The sequence below is a fragment of the Leptinotarsa decemlineata genome, unplaced genomic scaffold, assembly GCF_025532065.1.
Source record: "Leptinotarsa decemlineata unplaced genomic scaffold, Ldec_3_MD MMD2_tig00000133_RagTag_RagTag, whole genome shotgun sequence".
Lineage (NCBI taxonomy): Eukaryota > Metazoa > Arthropoda > Insecta > Coleoptera > Chrysomelidae > Leptinotarsa > Leptinotarsa decemlineata.
Genome location: NW_027412542.1, coordinates 3,842,352 through 3,859,546, shown reverse-complemented (window position 1 = coordinate 3,859,546; position 17,195 = coordinate 3,842,352). Strand labels below are relative to the sequence as shown.

The window sequence follows — 17,195 nt, the reverse complement described above, 5'->3', positions numbered from 1 at the left end:
AGCCATGAGAACAACATCAACCGCGGCAATGGAATTAATTACTGGTCTGAACCCTCTGGAGGAGGATGCGTTAATGGACATGCTACGATTGTGTACGGCTGGTGTAAACCTCGAAGTAGGAATGGGTCAATTGAAGCTAAGCCTATGGCGATAAGCGCTCACTGCGCAACCTCTGCTACAGGCAGCCAGTGATGTAACTGAAAACAATTTCGTGTTCAATAAACCCTACAAAATACAAATAAAACAGAACACAGAGTCAGATGCTACAAATGCAATACACATATATACAGACAGCTTAAAAACCAAAGAAGGCTCAGGATGTGGAGTTTACTCCAGATCACTAAGACCAAGGATTGAGTTAGGAATGGGAAAAATACCAGCGTGGTTCAAATAGAACTCACTGGTATCTCAAGCGTCATTAAAGAAATAACCAGGAAAGTAATTTCTGACAAAAACATAACAATCTGCACTGATAGGAGACAAGCCCTATTAGCCTTGAACAGACAACGTGTTACCTAGATTGCCACTAAGATTTAGCTGAAGCCTCGGTGAATAATAACATTATCTTAAGGTGGGTTAAAGGGCATGACAAGAGTAAAGGTTTCTTTAGCCCAGGAAGCGGCTGGACTACGAATTTTAGGACCCAGTGACACCTATGGCCTGATGACTTCGACAATTGCGGAAGTAGCCAAATGCCACACCCATGTGTGACATCCTAAAGAGATGGGATGGAATCAAAGGATGCAGTCTTGCCAGGATCACCCTGGGCAACCCTGGGAAGCTAGCGCCGAATATCTGGCGATGACCAGGAAAAATCTACGCTCAACAATAGGATTTCTGACTGGCCACTGTCAACTAAGGAAACACCTTCGTAATATGGGGCTAGTGGACACGCCTCTATGCAGGATGTGTGAACAGGAAGATGAGACTGTCAAGCATGTCTTATGCGAGTGTCCGGAGTTGTCGTCAATAAGATATTGGGTGTTCGACGAGTCTTGGCCTACACCTGCCGATATAAAGGAGATGTCTGCTAGTAACCTGTCCTTCCTGGAAACAACAGGATAGATGATGACTTAGGAGGACAACTCCTCGGGAGGATGTACAAAGGGTCACATGTGGCCTAAGTGCTGTGGGCCTACGCTCACCCATCCTACTCTACAGATACAGATGGGTATGAAATGACGGCTTGACTAGTAGTAGGTACACTTTGAAAAAAATGCAAATTCAAGATGGCCGCAGCTTCAAAATGTCTAAAAAATCTGCCTATAATTTTTTTTGTTAACCAGCTGTCGCACCCCTACGAACGACAGCTCTCTGAAGTCGAAACTTGTAATTGCTATGGACTAACGAGGTTTTACCTTTCAACGTGTGATTCCTACAACTAAACGATAGCAAGTGAAAATCGATCGCTCAGCCTAGGGCTTGAACGAGCGACCAACACGGCGGTCGATTTGAGTGAGTGAACAAAGCACCCACGTCGAACCGACCGGCTACCGTCCATCAGGATTACATATTATTCCAAGAATACCTCTATATGGGTATCAAATGACAGGGTTTGACAAGTAGAATAGTATGTAGAACACTTTGAAAGAGATGCAAATTCAAGATGGCCGCACCTACAAATTGACGTATTACATATTACCTTGTAATACTGAGGCACTAAATGAACTGAACAGAATGAGAGGATTTGACTAATACAATTGGAAACTAAAAACTTGCGAATAAAATAAATAAAAAAATGTTTTCTTAAATGGTTTTATTGAAAAAAATAATGATGTAGATGATGTACAAAAAACTAAAAAATAATTCAAAGGATCCTGGGTAGCACTCATTACACTCCTCTCCTCAGCAATCTACGGTTTCGATCTGATAAAAAAATAATAAAATCGTTGGGCGTAGTATTTACATCTTCAGTGGCGCCCACGCCACTGAAGATGGTTGCCGCAGTTGCAGTTGAAACGTTTGGAGATTATAAACAAAGAAGACCACGGCAAAACCCGGAAGCAAATCAGAACCAAATAACGAATTCTTTTTTAGGATAAACTGTGAACGGCATATTTTGATTTTCAATGGGTTTCTGTTCTTTTGTCTGTCAGAAAACAAACAAAACTATTCTAACTCACTATAACGGTGAGTACATCATAATTTGAAACCGGGATTTTATGTAAATTCCTAAATTTTCAGTTATCCAGATGTAACTGAGTTATATCCAGTGGTATGCCTGGTATGTCGAGAATTGCAGGAAATTCAATATTTTTTTCATATCATAACTATAAACATATCTTCAATATAAACTGAACAAACTTTATTTTGATTGCGTTGCCCAACACTTTGAATTTTGAAAATAGCTACATCACCAATATCTATTTTTTCACAGCTTTCTCCTTGATGACTCTTATAAACTGTGGGTTTTTCGGACCAAATAAAAATCTAGAAAGCTCTACATTTGACATTTGACAACCTGTACATAAAAATTGTTCCTTATGTTATTATTAGTAATAATATGTAAACATTGTTTTCGATATAAAGTTTAGGTAAAAGTCTATTGAATATACATTTATTATAAGGTAATTAGTTCGGATGGTTACTGGTATCACAAGCCTAGATGGTATTGTCTCTATTTTATGTCCTTCAATCTGTAGTGTAAATCCAACAGTAAAAAATATTGCATACTATTCCTGAATAAAAATGAAAAAAAAAAAAGAAAATGATATCTCTTTTCATCCAGGAGCAAAAAATAATACAACTGAATTTAAAATATGGTTTGAAACTGATATCAGCAGATTATACCTGTTTCTGAACTCTCTGGTTGCAGGAAATATTTGGAGTGGAAATGTTTTTCGAATTTCGAAACGTGATCAATTCCACTTTTCCTCTACGCACGTATTTGCTATTCACAGAATTTATCATTCACAGTTCTTTCCCAATGTATTCATCAGTAGGTGCAGTGTGGAAATAACCTGGCAGCCAGTTCATCCTATTTTGTATTTGACAAGACGCATAGGAACCCTGATGTTTTTGTTTTTGTTAATAACTCTATACGCGAGAAATAAGATTGACCCAACTTTGTACACATGTTGATATACAGGGTGTAATATAGGCACATTGAAATATTGAAGTAACGTATTCCTGAGTGAGAAGTCTACATAATCTTGTGTCCGGAAATGCTTCGTTTCGGGGATACAGGGTGTTGAAATTTATTTCTCTTGTTCGTGTTTTAAAAATAACTTTTGCAAAACTCAAGTTTTTTCATAAAATTTTATACCCGGGGTTATTTAACGTGGGAAATCATAATTTCCTGATAATTTTCATATGACATCTAGAGGGCGCTGCGTACGCTCTCATTATTTATTTCTAATCGCCCTAACTTTTTTGACAGTGAACTTTTGGTACATGGAAAATCCTAATTCCCACACCTTTTCCAAATAAAAAAGGTATACTTCCTCAACAACGCTGGATGTGATCGTTTTCGAGATATTTACAATTTTCTATATCGATGCATATTACTTAGCTCCTAGGGCGCTAAGAGAAGTTGTTGAGAACATTACAAATCTAAGTATGTGGTGGATCTCGTCAAAATAAACAACTCTTTTCATGAGTTGTCGAAAATTCATTCGTTTTCTAGATACAAATTTTTCATATCATGGTTAGTTTTTGTTATAAGTTTTTTGCAATTTTAATTATCGATTGATCTACTAGGTTTTAAAGTTCACGTATTGAGCGTCATTTTAGCCTCCGACAAAAAAGAAATTAAAATGAATACTTCTTTCAGCAGATTGAAGAAGGCAGTGAGTGACAAATTTTGTGTTTTAAATACCTTGTAGACCTTTTATATACAGTTTTGTCGTTGATGTTGATAGAGACTGTCATATTCAAATGTTATAGAACGGGTAAAATCCTGCAAAATGATGACAAAATGCAATATTGTAAAAATGTAATTATTAATTGTTCATTGTTATTATCTGTCATATTTATGTTATCACGTACAGGTCACTGCTGTGACTTTTGTGATAATGTCTGTATGTTCAACTCTATTCTTCATTAAATGAAACCTATGTATATAATGATATATCTGTGAATATACATTATTATTATTATTTAATTTTTTTTCACCGTAGTATGCGCTGGTCAGGCCCTATCCCCCGAAGCCCCGATACATTCGGGAGGACACGCCGAGAATCATGTGCCCTGAGCAAGCGCAGTGAGCCAAGAATGACAGCCTTCTGCATCTGTCCGGTTAAGATTTCTGCCTTAGTGCGGCAAGCCGGTATGATTTTAAGATTCGAGAGTAGAGAGGACATGATTCCACCAAGGACTCCAATAATCAGAACAACTATCTTGACAGAGTGATCTGTATAGAGTCTGCGGAATTCGAAGAGAAAATCTCGATATTTTATCCGTTTTTCCTCCTCTTTTCTGACGATATCCGTCTCGCCAGGAGCCGAAAACTCCACGACAAATATCGTTTTGCTCTGGTGGTCGAGAAGGACTACATCAGGCTTATTAGCTTGTATGAGCCTGAGGGTGGGGAACGAACAGTTCCAATGAATTCGGCACTTCTCATTCCCCACAACGGATTCAATATCCCCCGGAGCGTAGGGCAACACCGGTGTCTCGTCAATACCGTAAGAGTGCCGTAGATGGTAATATAGCACTTTTAGGACCGTGTTATGTAAGTGCATTAGGGTCTCGGGTGCCTCGCGGCAGGCCCTGCACCTTGTTTCAGGAACCTCTATACCCATCACGCGACTGCGATAGACTAAGGTGTTGAAGACACCATCCTGGCAAGTCATGATGGACCTCAGTTTATGACTTCAGCTCACTCGACCTGAGGAAAGCGAAAGTCAGGCGCTTTGATAAGCCAAGGTCTCCTATGTTATTGAAGAAGACCCCAACGGGTTCCAACTCAGTGATAGAGTTGTGGTCACCTCGTTCAGTGTCGAAAACTGAACCGAATTCATCAGCTGCTCGGGCAGCTGCCCTAAAGAGGAATGCTCCAATTCCTGCTCTCTCATGGTCACGGACCATGCAGAGAAGGGGATTATTATCATTATTACAATCTATGAAACTGAAGTACTAGAATAAGTAGAATTATAAAAAAGGTTTTAAACTGAAGAGGTTGGACAAAAAATTAAAATGAAATGAAAATTGTTAAAAATTAGGAATGATGATGGAAGAAAGAAGAGAAAAAATAATTCACGTAATTATAATTACTACTTCCAAAAAACAAATCATGAAATTATAAAACAACAACAAAATGCAATTGGCGCTCCGGGGTGACTTCATTATTTCCAGTGGCGAATTTGCTTTTTCAACTGCAGGAAAATACGGAAAAACCTGCAGCACCACATCATCTGAAGATCTTGATGTGCCAATGTCCTCTCTCTCATAAAACAAAATGTAGGGTATAGAAAAAATAGCCTGTCATCTTCCTGAGATGACTGGTATGTTTATTTATTTTGTTAGGAGGTTTTCACATATTCTTATTGACTTATCGTATTATTTCCACTTTCAAGGGTGGTTAATAGTAATGTGTTCGTAGGTTTAACTCACCCAGTTATTAGGAAATATACGTAATAAAACTTTCAAAATAATGACTGCCACCACTACAGCTTTGCTGATATTCTTCCAGTCTATAATATTGTCCACGTTACGCAATAACTCCCAAAAATATTCCTAATTTTGTTGAGTGGCCGCTGCTATTCATGTCAGTTTGTCGGCATGTTGGCATCAATGAGTTTTATTACATTCTTGCATGAATAGCCATTCATATTCTCTGCCGATTCGCCAGGTTGTTGGGACGAGCAGGATTTTCAACGAAAGTAATATCGGGGAAGCGTAGCACGAAAAATTCATTTGTAGGATTCCAACCAGGATAATAAATTGAAATTGGAATGGAATGATGGAGGATTCCCAATGTTTTCACGCCGAATATCTGGAATAACAAGGCGCTGGGATTTTAACAATATTTGAACAAGAGCTTATAATCCGTCCGTATAGAGACCTTTGTTGGATTAATTAAAATGAAAAGAAGGTTTTGGACTTGAATTTTGCCAGAGGAAAACTTTATTTCCTTTGACATAACGGATGCAGTCATTTGAAAAATACGGAAGCACAGAAGGGCACATTATTTTATTATTTGTTTCTTGGAAATTATAACTTTGAAATTTGAAATTTCGAATTTTAGTTGGAAATTTTGACTTTAAACTTGAAATTACGACTTAAAACTCGAAATTTTGACTTTAAAATCAAAATTTCAAATTTGCACTAATAGTTGCTGCTCATTCTTCAATGTTATGTTGAATTTTGATATGATAAACTTTACATAATCCACGATCTCCAAAAGGTTGAGATACACATTCAGGCACATGAGCAAGTGCTGCGCAAGTTCACAATTTTTTTAAGGTGATTGAGAACTAATAAAAAAAGAAAAATTGAAAAAAATGGCTGAAAATGACGATTATATTAAGCAAAAAACCAGAAATGAAATGACAGTGAAATGAAATAGAAGTAAAAATAGGACAGTTGAACAAAAATATAAAGTTAAGAGATTTCATGCCAACTTACTTCACGACGTTTCAATTGTTAGTATCCACAATCGTCTTCGGGTGATGACTGGAGTAATTTCTCCGAGAGATTAGTATTCATGGGTCATTCGTGTACTTTCACTGATCTCCGCTTTCCTTTTTCCGCTTCACTTAGTGAGAGTTGACCGTTTGGCGGAAATTGACCATTTTTCGCTAGATTATAGGTTTCCATATGTTGCGTATCTCTACGCTAGATTGGCTGAATACATTGTTGGACAATATGTATGCGGCTTCTTTGAATTTCCTCCTAAGCCAATGTTCCTCCCTGTCTATGGATCTTAGATTGGGACCACTTGACCACTTGATGTTATGTTGATGGGTCCAAACATGCTCTGCTATTCCTGATTTGCTGTGTGTGTTTCTTGTACTCGGCAATGCGAATATTCATTGACCCCTTAGTTTCACCGATATAGAATTTTCCGCAATCACAGGGTATCTTATAAATGCAATTTTTGGAATTGCAATCCGTGTTCGGTGGCCTGGTTTTTGTGAGGCTGCTACGGATAGTGTTTCCAGATCTGAATTAGGTTCTGATGTTATACTTGGACCCAATTTTTCTTATCTTTTCCGATAATCCTCTGATGTAGAAAAGTGCAAGCACTGGTTGTGACGGCTTCTCTTTCTTGCGAGGCTCTGGTCTTTTAGCAAAAGTCTGTTTCACTATCGTTTTGGAATAGCCATTCCGTTGAAGATCATGTTTGATGATGTCTAGTTCCTTCTCGAGACACCTTCCTTTGTATAACAGAGCCTGATAGTATAGTCTAATAGAGTCTTGCTGATTCCTCTTTTAGTCGATTGATGGAAGTTGGATTTGTGGTTCAGTTACTCTCCCGTGTGAGTGGGTTTTCGGTATATAGATGTTTCCCATTCAGTGTCGGTCCTCTTACTACTACATCTAAGAATGGCAACTCTTTGTGGACTTCCTTCTCCATTGTGAAAGTGATGGAAGGTCTTACACTGTAGAAGTGTTTCAGGAAGGCGTCTAGTTCAGTATTCCCATGGTTCCATATTATGAAGGTGTCGTCAACATATCTCAATCAGACACGAGGTTTCTTGTGGGTTTTTTCAACGGCCAGAGTTTCAAACCACTCCATATATATGTTGGCTATTACTGATGAAAGTGGCGATCCCATTGGCAGTCTCTCATCTTGTGTAAAGAATTCGTCCTTCAGTTGGAAATAACAGTTTCGTACACAGCATCCTAGTAATTCCATAACTACTTCTATAGGTGAATTCGTTCTATCTTCCAGGTTTCACGTCTTCGGATAGCTTCCTCTGTATGATTTGGAGTGCTTCTTCGACTGGAACGTTGGTGTGAAGGTTTTCCACGTCGAAACTGATTAGTTCATGTTGCTGTGTTACTCCGATTGCCCCTAGTAGTTCGACAAAATGCGTTGAATTCTTCACAAAGGACAATGTTTTTCCTTGTAATGGTTGTATTATGGGGAGTAAAAATCTAGACAAGTTTTGAGTAGCCGAATCTCTCTGGAGCTGATGATCGTTCTGAGTGGAACGTCCTTCTTGTGGATTTTGGGTAGTCCATGCAAGTGAGGGGGCTTACCTACTGTGGTGCGGTGTTAGCGATGATCTTCCTATTTCCGAAAAATAGGCTTGTTTTTTTCAAAATCTGGTACAACTTACTTTCAATTGAAGCAGTAGGGTCCCGGTCGATCTTCGTCTATTGTCCTTTCTGAAGAACCTCTTCGATCTTTTGTTCGTAGGGAACAGTGGTCATCACCACAGTAGTGTTTCCTTTATCTGCAGGTAGGATCTTGATGGTGTTTTCTCTACCTGGGCCGTTTGAAGCTCTATGTGCTTCATTGCTGATGTTAGATGTTGGAACTGATTCTTGATCTAGCTGTTCTCTGATTTTCCATCTGAATTCTTCTGCCTCGCTCTGGTCAATAAGGGAACTGGTGGGTTCCACTGCAGTAATTATCTCCAAAGTGGGCACAGATGTTGGCATGATGGCAAAGTGTAGGCCTTTCCTCAACAACATAATCACGCGAAAAATGGCCCACTCCCGCCAAACAGTAATTTCTCACTAAACCGGTGAAGCGGAAAAGGAAAGCGGAGATCAGTGAAATTACTCGAATGGCCCATAAATAGTCATCTCTCGGAAAAATTAGTCCAGTCATCAGCGGAAGACGATTGTGGATACTAACAGTCGAAACGTCGTGAATTAACTTGGCTTGGAATCTCTTTACTTTTTATTTTTGTTCTATTTTTACTTGTATTTTATTTCACCGTTATTTCATTTGAGGTTTTCCTGCTCAATATAATTGTCATTTTCAGCTATTTTTTTTAATTCTCCTTTTTTATTAGTTCTTATAGGGATTTCAGACAATAGAAATCCGAACTAATGAAATTCTTCATAATTTTCAGTTTACATACCCTCACATTATGTATGTTCAGAGTCTAATTTTGAGGAGAGTTTAATTGAAGAAAATTCAATATTTTTTTTTATATCATAACTATATAAATATCTTCAGAATAAACTATACATCCTTCATTTTGATTGTATTGCCCATCACTTTGAATTCTGTATGTAGCTACATCACCAATATAGATTTTTCCGCAACTTACACTCTGAATGTATGATGTGAAGTATTCTATAATTTGCTGATGGATGAGCTCATTGTTCAAAACTTATGAAATTCTTCACAATTTTTAGTTTACATACTCTCACATGATGTATGCCGCTTCGTTATTTATTTTGTTTGCTATAATTTCCGTTGAAGAGCTTTTCAGTTTATACGCTTCTGGAGAAACTTGGTAAGTGTTATTATAACCTACGTCTAATTCCCTTCATTTCATTCTCGTTCAATTCCGCCTCACATAAATAGTTCAACTGAATTGATATTTTTGTGAATTATCCCCTGAAACAAAATAACGCCAGCCGCCGCTGGTCTTCGTCAATGAACTGTAACTTGGTCAGGGTCGCGCTAAACTCGACTTGCGCATCTCGATCGATCTAGATGTCACGTCGAGACTTCCCTAACGGCTTCCAAATACTTTGATTACGACATATAAATAGTACAAACAGGCAGATAAAAAAAGTCTAGTTGAAAATGTGGTACGAAGTGATCCAATAAGGCGATAAACATTTGAGAATTAGTTTGAAGTGTTTGTGTCGTATTGTCAGTGTAACAGTGTAACAGTGAACTATTCTCAAATCCACATGAAAAATGTAACAATATCCACCACAATATCTTTCGATATTTTTATGAAAGTTGGTGGCTACTTAATTTTTCGCTATTCACCAAACCGATATCTCAACTTCAAATGTTAATATCCAGATAATCATAATAATTTCAGAAAGTTCACATTCGAAGGTACCTACCTACTTGGGAAAAAATAAAAGAGAAGCAGAAAAACAAAACTTTTTTCCGAAAAATTCTCTTAATAATTTACCCATTTCAATTTGAAACTTTCATATATATCATTGATTTTATTTTGAGTACCTAATCACAATTATTATAATTTTTTTTTCACTATTTTTTGATAATTATTGAATTAAAATATAAGCTATATTTTCAAAGAATGACTCGAAAACTGTACTCACCACCATCGTTATCATATGATTTATTTATGGTACTCTGTCTATTCATCCGATTGCGGTTAGTCCTGGAACGTTTGGAGTTGATGGTACTGAAATCGGTGATGCCTGGAACAGCAGAGTATTGACCTGAAATCATTATTAATTACTAGTTGATTTTCGATGTTGATGTCTTATGAAGAGATGATCTGGTGGTTATATCAAACGGTGCTGAAATTAATACTCACCTCTCTCTTATTGATATCAACGTAATTCAAGTTGAAAACTTTGAAATTACTGTCTGAGGATAGCAAGAGCAACATTCACATCTAGCTTTAGGGCCAATTCTGAATATAACGTTCCACGCCTATGAAATGTAGAATGGCTATAAGATTTATTAGAAACCCAACGTGGAACTAAGTTACCTGAATATTACCGTACATACTCTACTAATAGACTACAGGAAGATGAATTAATAGTTACTGAGAGGTTCATGGATTAGGATTCAAAATCTCCTAACCCAGTTCATTTGCATTATACTTGAGCAGATATGAGAACTGAAAAAACTTGGGGAAAGGATTGTCTTATCAAGAAGCAGTTTAGAAGATTACAAGGATTTCTAAAGACAACTGGCGGATACAAATTAGGTATCTAATAACGCAATCAAAAAGATATCATAATGAAGTTGGAAGGCTCCTAATGTTAGCTATTTCAAGTACCCAACCCCAGTACCTAAGTCTCCTGAAAATACTGTAACAGCACTGGCTAAGGATTGTCTTGTCAAGACAATCTTATAATGCAATCAAAAAGATAATGAACTTGGAGAGCTCCTAAGTACCCAACCCCAGTACCCAAGTCTCCGGAAAATACTGTATCCGCACTGGCTTTCGCGTTTCCTTCCAGCAGGATACAAGGTGATCACTGCAATCCAGTGTTGTTTCCGGCGTTCTTCTTGACGTTCAAAATTACGAAGTCACGTTTTTACTTATTTTGTTGAATTTTGAGAAACTTTCAACTGATAGTTTACGCATCCGAACCGACAAGTGATGTATGAAAACTGACCCTTGACGTTCATAACTGTGAGTTAACGTATCAAAAAAGACGATTGGGGGGCATTTTCATACGTCACCTGTCAGTTTTGGTAGCCAACTATCATTTTAAATGATGAATCAGCTAGTGAATGCACGCGGGATGATATAAAATGATAAATTTGAAGTGAATGGCTGAAAATAACAATTATATCAAGATAAAAAAAACACTGACATGAAATAACGATAAAATGAAAATTGAACAATAAAAAAATAAAAATCAAAAGATTTCATGATAAGTTACTTCACGACGTTTCGATTGTTAGTATTCACAACCGTCTTCTGGTGATGACTGAACTCATTCCTCCGAGAGATGACTTTTCATAGGGCATTCGAGTGCTTTCAGCTATCCCCTCTTCTCTCTTTCCGCTTCACCGGTTTAGCGGGAGCTGGCCGTTTGGCGAGAGTTGAACGTTTTTCGCTTGGTTATGTTGCGTATTTTTATGTTAACTTGGCGTAATGCGTTGTTGGACAACATAAATGCGGATTCTTTGAATTTTTTTCTAAACCAGTGTTCCTCCCTGTGAATGATTTCAGCTTGGGACTACTCGATGTTATGTTGATAAGTCCAAACATGCTCTGCTATTCCCGATTTGCTGGTTTCGTCTCGCTGTGTGTCTTTCTTGTGATCGACAATGCGGACTTTCAATGGCCTCTTAGTTTCACTGCATATAATGTAATTCGTGGAATCGCAGTCTGCTTTTGAAGGCTTGATTTTCGTAAGGCTGCTACGGATAGTATTTCTGGATCTGAAGCAGGTTCTGATGTTGTACTTGGACCCAGTTCTTCTTATCCCTTCTGACAATCCTTTGATATAGAAAAGTGCAAGTACAGGTTGTGACGGCTTCTCTTTCTTGCGAGGCTCTTGCTGTCTGTTAGTCAGTCTGTTCCACCATAACTTTGAGGTAACCAATCAGTTGAAGATCATTTTTGATGATGCCTAGTCCTTTCTCGATACCTTCTTTCATATTACAGAGCCCGAAAGTACGGTCTTATAGGGTCTTAATGATTCCTCTCTTGTCGAATGATGATGGTTGGATTCGTGGTTCAGATACTGTCCCGTGTGAGTGGGTATACAGATGTTTCCCACAGAGTGTTAGTCCTCTTCACCAATACGTCTAAGAATGGTAATTCTTCATTGTGAAAGTAATATAATTGTTATATTATTCAGCTATTTACTTCAATTTTATTGCTTTTTTCAGAGATTTCAAATCATTTTATCATTTTTGGTGAATTTTATATATTGAAGAAGAAATCATAAAATTATGAAACAGCAAAAAAATAATTGCCGCTCCGGGGCGACTTCATTGATTTCAGTGACACATTTGCTTTTTCAGCTGCAGGAAAACCTGGAAAAACCTGCAGCACCACATCATCTGAAGATCTTGATCTGCCAATGTCTTTTCATAAATCAAAATGCAGGGTGTCTCCAGAGGCTCCAATAAATTCAAGACATCGCCAGAACATTTAGTGACACGACTATCATTAAACCTAAACCAGTCCGTTTCGTCTTTGACCAATGCGTAATAATGACCAGATTTAATGCCAGAACCACAGCGAACAATGAAGATTATAATAGTGGTCTGCTAGATTAAAGTGTTCATCTATTTCAAATCTTCGTAAGAGTTTAGTGCTTCGGTCAGAGGTTGAGTCGTTTTATAACATATTAGATAATGGAAGTCCGAACTAATGAAATTCACCATGAAACATTGTCAACCACCTTCAAACAATGTTACAATTTTTTGGCAAATGTTACTTTTTTCGGCATAATCTGTCACTATTTTTTTTTCGAGCAGGAACAACACTGCTTAGTGCAAGTTCAGAAGGAAACTAAACAATACCGAAACAAACGACATTCCTTTATTTGATCTCGATTAATGGATAACCTTTAACTCAACTGTTTTACGTTCAACCAAGGTACGTCAAATTTGAGAAATAGAACCCCACTTGAGAACCCCTTGTATCGGATAAAGAGTTGAACATTATTCATGTTCCACAGTGATAAAAGTAAAACTGGAACATCTGCTGTGGAATGACTTCAAAATAATTTGTATTTCCGAACACCAGGACCCTATTTTTGACGTGCTTTACCCAATTAAATTGGCGTCTTCAGAAGATGCAGTCTACTTATCCCTACTTGGTGAAAATGGAAAAATAATAGTAGAAAATGTTTGACTTCATGATGAAAATAATGACACCGATACAAGAACAAGGCATATTATTTTTATACTTATTTACCGTAGTTGTTCCTTGAAGTCGATCGTCTAATGATATGGGAAGGTAAAATTTGCAATTTAGTCGCTCGTCTCAACAATTTTTCCGCATCTTGCGGATTTCCTGGCCATCCTTCCAAAATGAGATCATCAATAGCCAGAAGTTGGTCTCCGACAGACAGAGCCCCACATCTGTCTGCTGTACTTGCTGGTATGATGTTTTCCACATAAAATCTGAAAAACAATACATGAAATTATCCAAAACGATGAAAATTCAATTGAATCTATCTATAACAAATATTCAGTATTTGGAAGATATTTTAGTTGCATATATGGAAGAGCTATGTGGCCGTCATTTTCTTTAATATAGGGTCTTCCAACAGGGACTAGTCATAGCTGTCAAATTATTTGTCATTCATACAGTCTGTTTTGTCAAATCAATATGGACGGATATAGCCATTCAACAACACGCGCAAATAATAAAATTGTTTTATCAAAATATGTGATCTGTTCTAGCAACGAACTGCGCGTTCTAACGTACGTCGACAAAACGCGAGATCTGCCGAAAACATTGTTGCTGTCTGTGAGAGTGTGCAAAATTCAACTGACCCAGGAACTGAAGGAAAACGACCATAGACACACTGAATGGACTCTGGAGCAGTTGGCAACTGACCCTAAATTTCATCGAAAAATCATCTTCAGTAATGAGGCCCATTTCTGGATGAATGGGTACGTGAACAAATGAAATTGTTCAATTTGGGACGATGCCAATTCACATGGGATCCAAGAGCATCCAATGCATCCCAAAAAAGTCACTGTTTGGTGTGGATTTTGGCTGGTGGCGTCATAGGTCTATATTTTTCCGATAACGAAGTTGGCCAGGCCATTACTGTCAACGGCGATCACTATAGGCATGAATTGGATGATCTGGACACCAACAACATGTGGTTTCAACAGGACATGCCACAGCTCATGCCTTATTGGATATTCTGCACGAGCGATTTGTGCGATTTGACCCTGTTAGACTTTTTCATGTGGATTTTTCTCAAGTCGAAGCTGTATGCGAATAAGTCACAAATCACAGCGATTCTCAAAGCCGACAAAATCCATGGCATCGATTTAATTCAGCCTGATTTATGCACCAGATTCATGGAAATTGAACGTTTCGAATGCGCTTCACCCAGAGAAGCCGTGGCGGTAATTTAAACGAAATTATATTCCACACATGATGTCATCAAAACGAACGAATAAAAAATGTCGATGATATCTCACACAAACTTTGTTTTATTTGAATTTAAAGAAAGGAAGAGCTTAATGAAAGACCCCGTATCATGACTCCGGCCGTGAAAGCCGGAAGAGAATAAAATCCGGGTCCTTGCTGATACTTCGCAGTCTCCGCAGTCAACACATATACTACTGATGATGTCTAGCGCAGCAGCAGACGAAACGTATGGTACTTGAGTTCGTCATTTGCTTCGTCATGAATTCAATCTAATTGAAGAAATAATGTGTCGAATCGAAACAAAGAATTGTAGTTCAATTTTGGTAGGAATGTATGAGTTAAGGTAGTTTCAGCAGGCTACAGAAACAACAGAGCAGTTCATGTGAATGTGAACAAAAATGCTTTCTGTTCCGAATTTTGAATAACTGTCAATATTCGAATCTCTTGTATGATGATAAAAGTAAGAGAACTGTGACATTTGTAACTAGACTCAAAATGTTCAACTGCGATAAGGTGCAAATAATTAGATAACTATTTACAAGCCACCGGAAAGTTGTCGGAAACAGTTCGAATTCAATGCTTTCCTCATTATAAAGAGGAAATGAAGCTATGTCCGCATGAAATAATAAGACATTTTTACAGTTTATTACAGGAAATGAGATATCATGATAGTGGAAAATATAATCATCTAAAAATTTCTATGGTGATTATTTTAAAAAATTTCCTAACCTCGTTGCTTCTTCTCTCACAGCCACGTATACCATAAAACTGCAATTTGTGTAACGGAATGTCATGGTCAACGAGGTCGAAGGCTTTGTTCAAATCAAAAAATAATCCTGAAGTCTGCTGTTTGTTTTCCAAGATTTCCAGTGCATGTTTAATGAGTTGATCAATTGCACCAACTGTAGATTTATTTATTTGATAGGCATTCAGACTAGAAGAAAATAATCTGAATGATTCAAAGTAATCATATAATCTTTGATAGAAACAGTATTCAATAATCTTAGAAAACTGACTAAGTAGCGATATATGCCTGTAAGATGCCCAGTCAGATCAAGAGCCCTTATTTTTGTATATTGGCAAATCCTTTGACATTTTCGGTATATCAGTAAACCTCCCCTCAATGAAAGTGGAGTTAACTATTATACGAGCCAAAGGCTCAGAAATCACATTGGCAACCTTTTTAATAACATGACCAGGAATTTCATCAATACCGGAGGATTTTTACTCACAAACTTTTTTGTACCACACTTAGGAGTAAATTTCAAGGGGAGTCAGATCAGCCTTAACTTTGAGATATTTTATTTTATCGTATTCATGAATTTTTTTATATTGTTTATTGAAGGTACCTGGTGAGTGGTGATAGCATAGTAACCAGGTCTTATGCCTCTCACTTAGGAATAAGGACATGTAATTCACAATATTTTCACTGATATTGATATTTAGTTCGTGTTTTAGAATGTATTATCTAAAATTGAATGAATTCAGGTAGATGTTACTCCTTTGCATGTAACGATTTTTTCTTGGTGCTTGAGTGAAGGTCAGTTGTTTTCAAATTACTACCGAAAATTTTAGCTTTCGAAACAGCTAACATCTTGCAAACATAAAAATCGTCCTCTATTATCCCGTTGTGTAAATTGAGTCACTGTTTAGCGCAATACTATCCAATTCATTGAATTTGATTTGATAATGAAGAAAATAAATAAATAAAGACCGAAACCAAACCGATTCTACTACCTCGATAGCACGACTGCTAACTATATTTTTTCTCTTTGACTACCAAAAGGAATGAATTGATGGCCAACCACCATTTTTGAATCACAAAATAATTGAATCTCCCATAAGAGGATCACTTTCAACTAAAACACATATAACATCATAAAGCTTGGCAGAAAGTATTAGGCAAGTACAGATACAAAAACAAAAATTCAACACATATTCGACTACATGAATCAGTCATCATTCTCACTGAAGAATTATATGCCATTCATAAAGCCTTATGCTTCATTAAAACTGTACCTGGAGAAGTATTCTTGATAAATACTGACTCTCTTAACTTCCTGGCAACGAACTGGCCGATAAACATGCTCGAAAAGTTCTGGAAATCCAACACTTACTTGCGATATGAAAACATTCCCAACAGACCAACCTCTTTAAATAAAATCTTATTGACCAATAAGCTTCATGTACATGATATGCAAATTACTTAAATACATAGTAAATAAACGCCTGATATGTGCCCTTCAAGCAAAAATCATCTGAAATCGAGTTTCAGATCACACACATCCACCTGTGGATTTTATCAATGAAACTCTCGCGACTGCTTCGCGTTATCATATTTTGAACAAAATAAAACAATGGGGTTATGATGGAAATACATTAGTATTTATGCAGAACAAATTGCTTTATTTCTGCGAAAAAAATCACATAACCATGGAGGTGAACAAGAGAAATTTATCATTCGTATTCCATATCCAAATTTCATGGATAACGTTTGACAAAAAGTTACATTGGAAGTTACTTTGTTATTATTTCAAAAGAGAATTA

At 37.2% G+C, this 17,195-nt stretch overlaps 1 protein-coding gene across 9 annotated transcripts in view; it reads right to left on the bottom strand.

Moving 5' to 3' along the window:
- The window catches only part of Grip (Glutamate receptor interacting protein), a 398,341-nt gene that overhangs the window by 48,754 nt on the left and 332,392 nt on the right, over positions 1-17,195 (bottom strand). For 7 of the 9 annotated variants that reach the window (XM_074172568.1, XM_074172565.1, XM_074172570.1 and 4 more), the window contains 2 exons: positions 13,452-13,660; positions 10,153-10,275 (listed from right to left, as the gene is read on the bottom strand). In XM_074172568.1, coding sequence (XP_074028669.1) covers positions 10,153-10,275; positions 13,452-13,660 — 332 coding nt within the window. The remainder of the gene's footprint in view (positions 1-10,152; positions 10,276-13,451; positions 13,661-17,195) is intronic. The other 2 variants (XM_074172569.1, XM_074172571.1) reach the window with 1 other exon arrangement.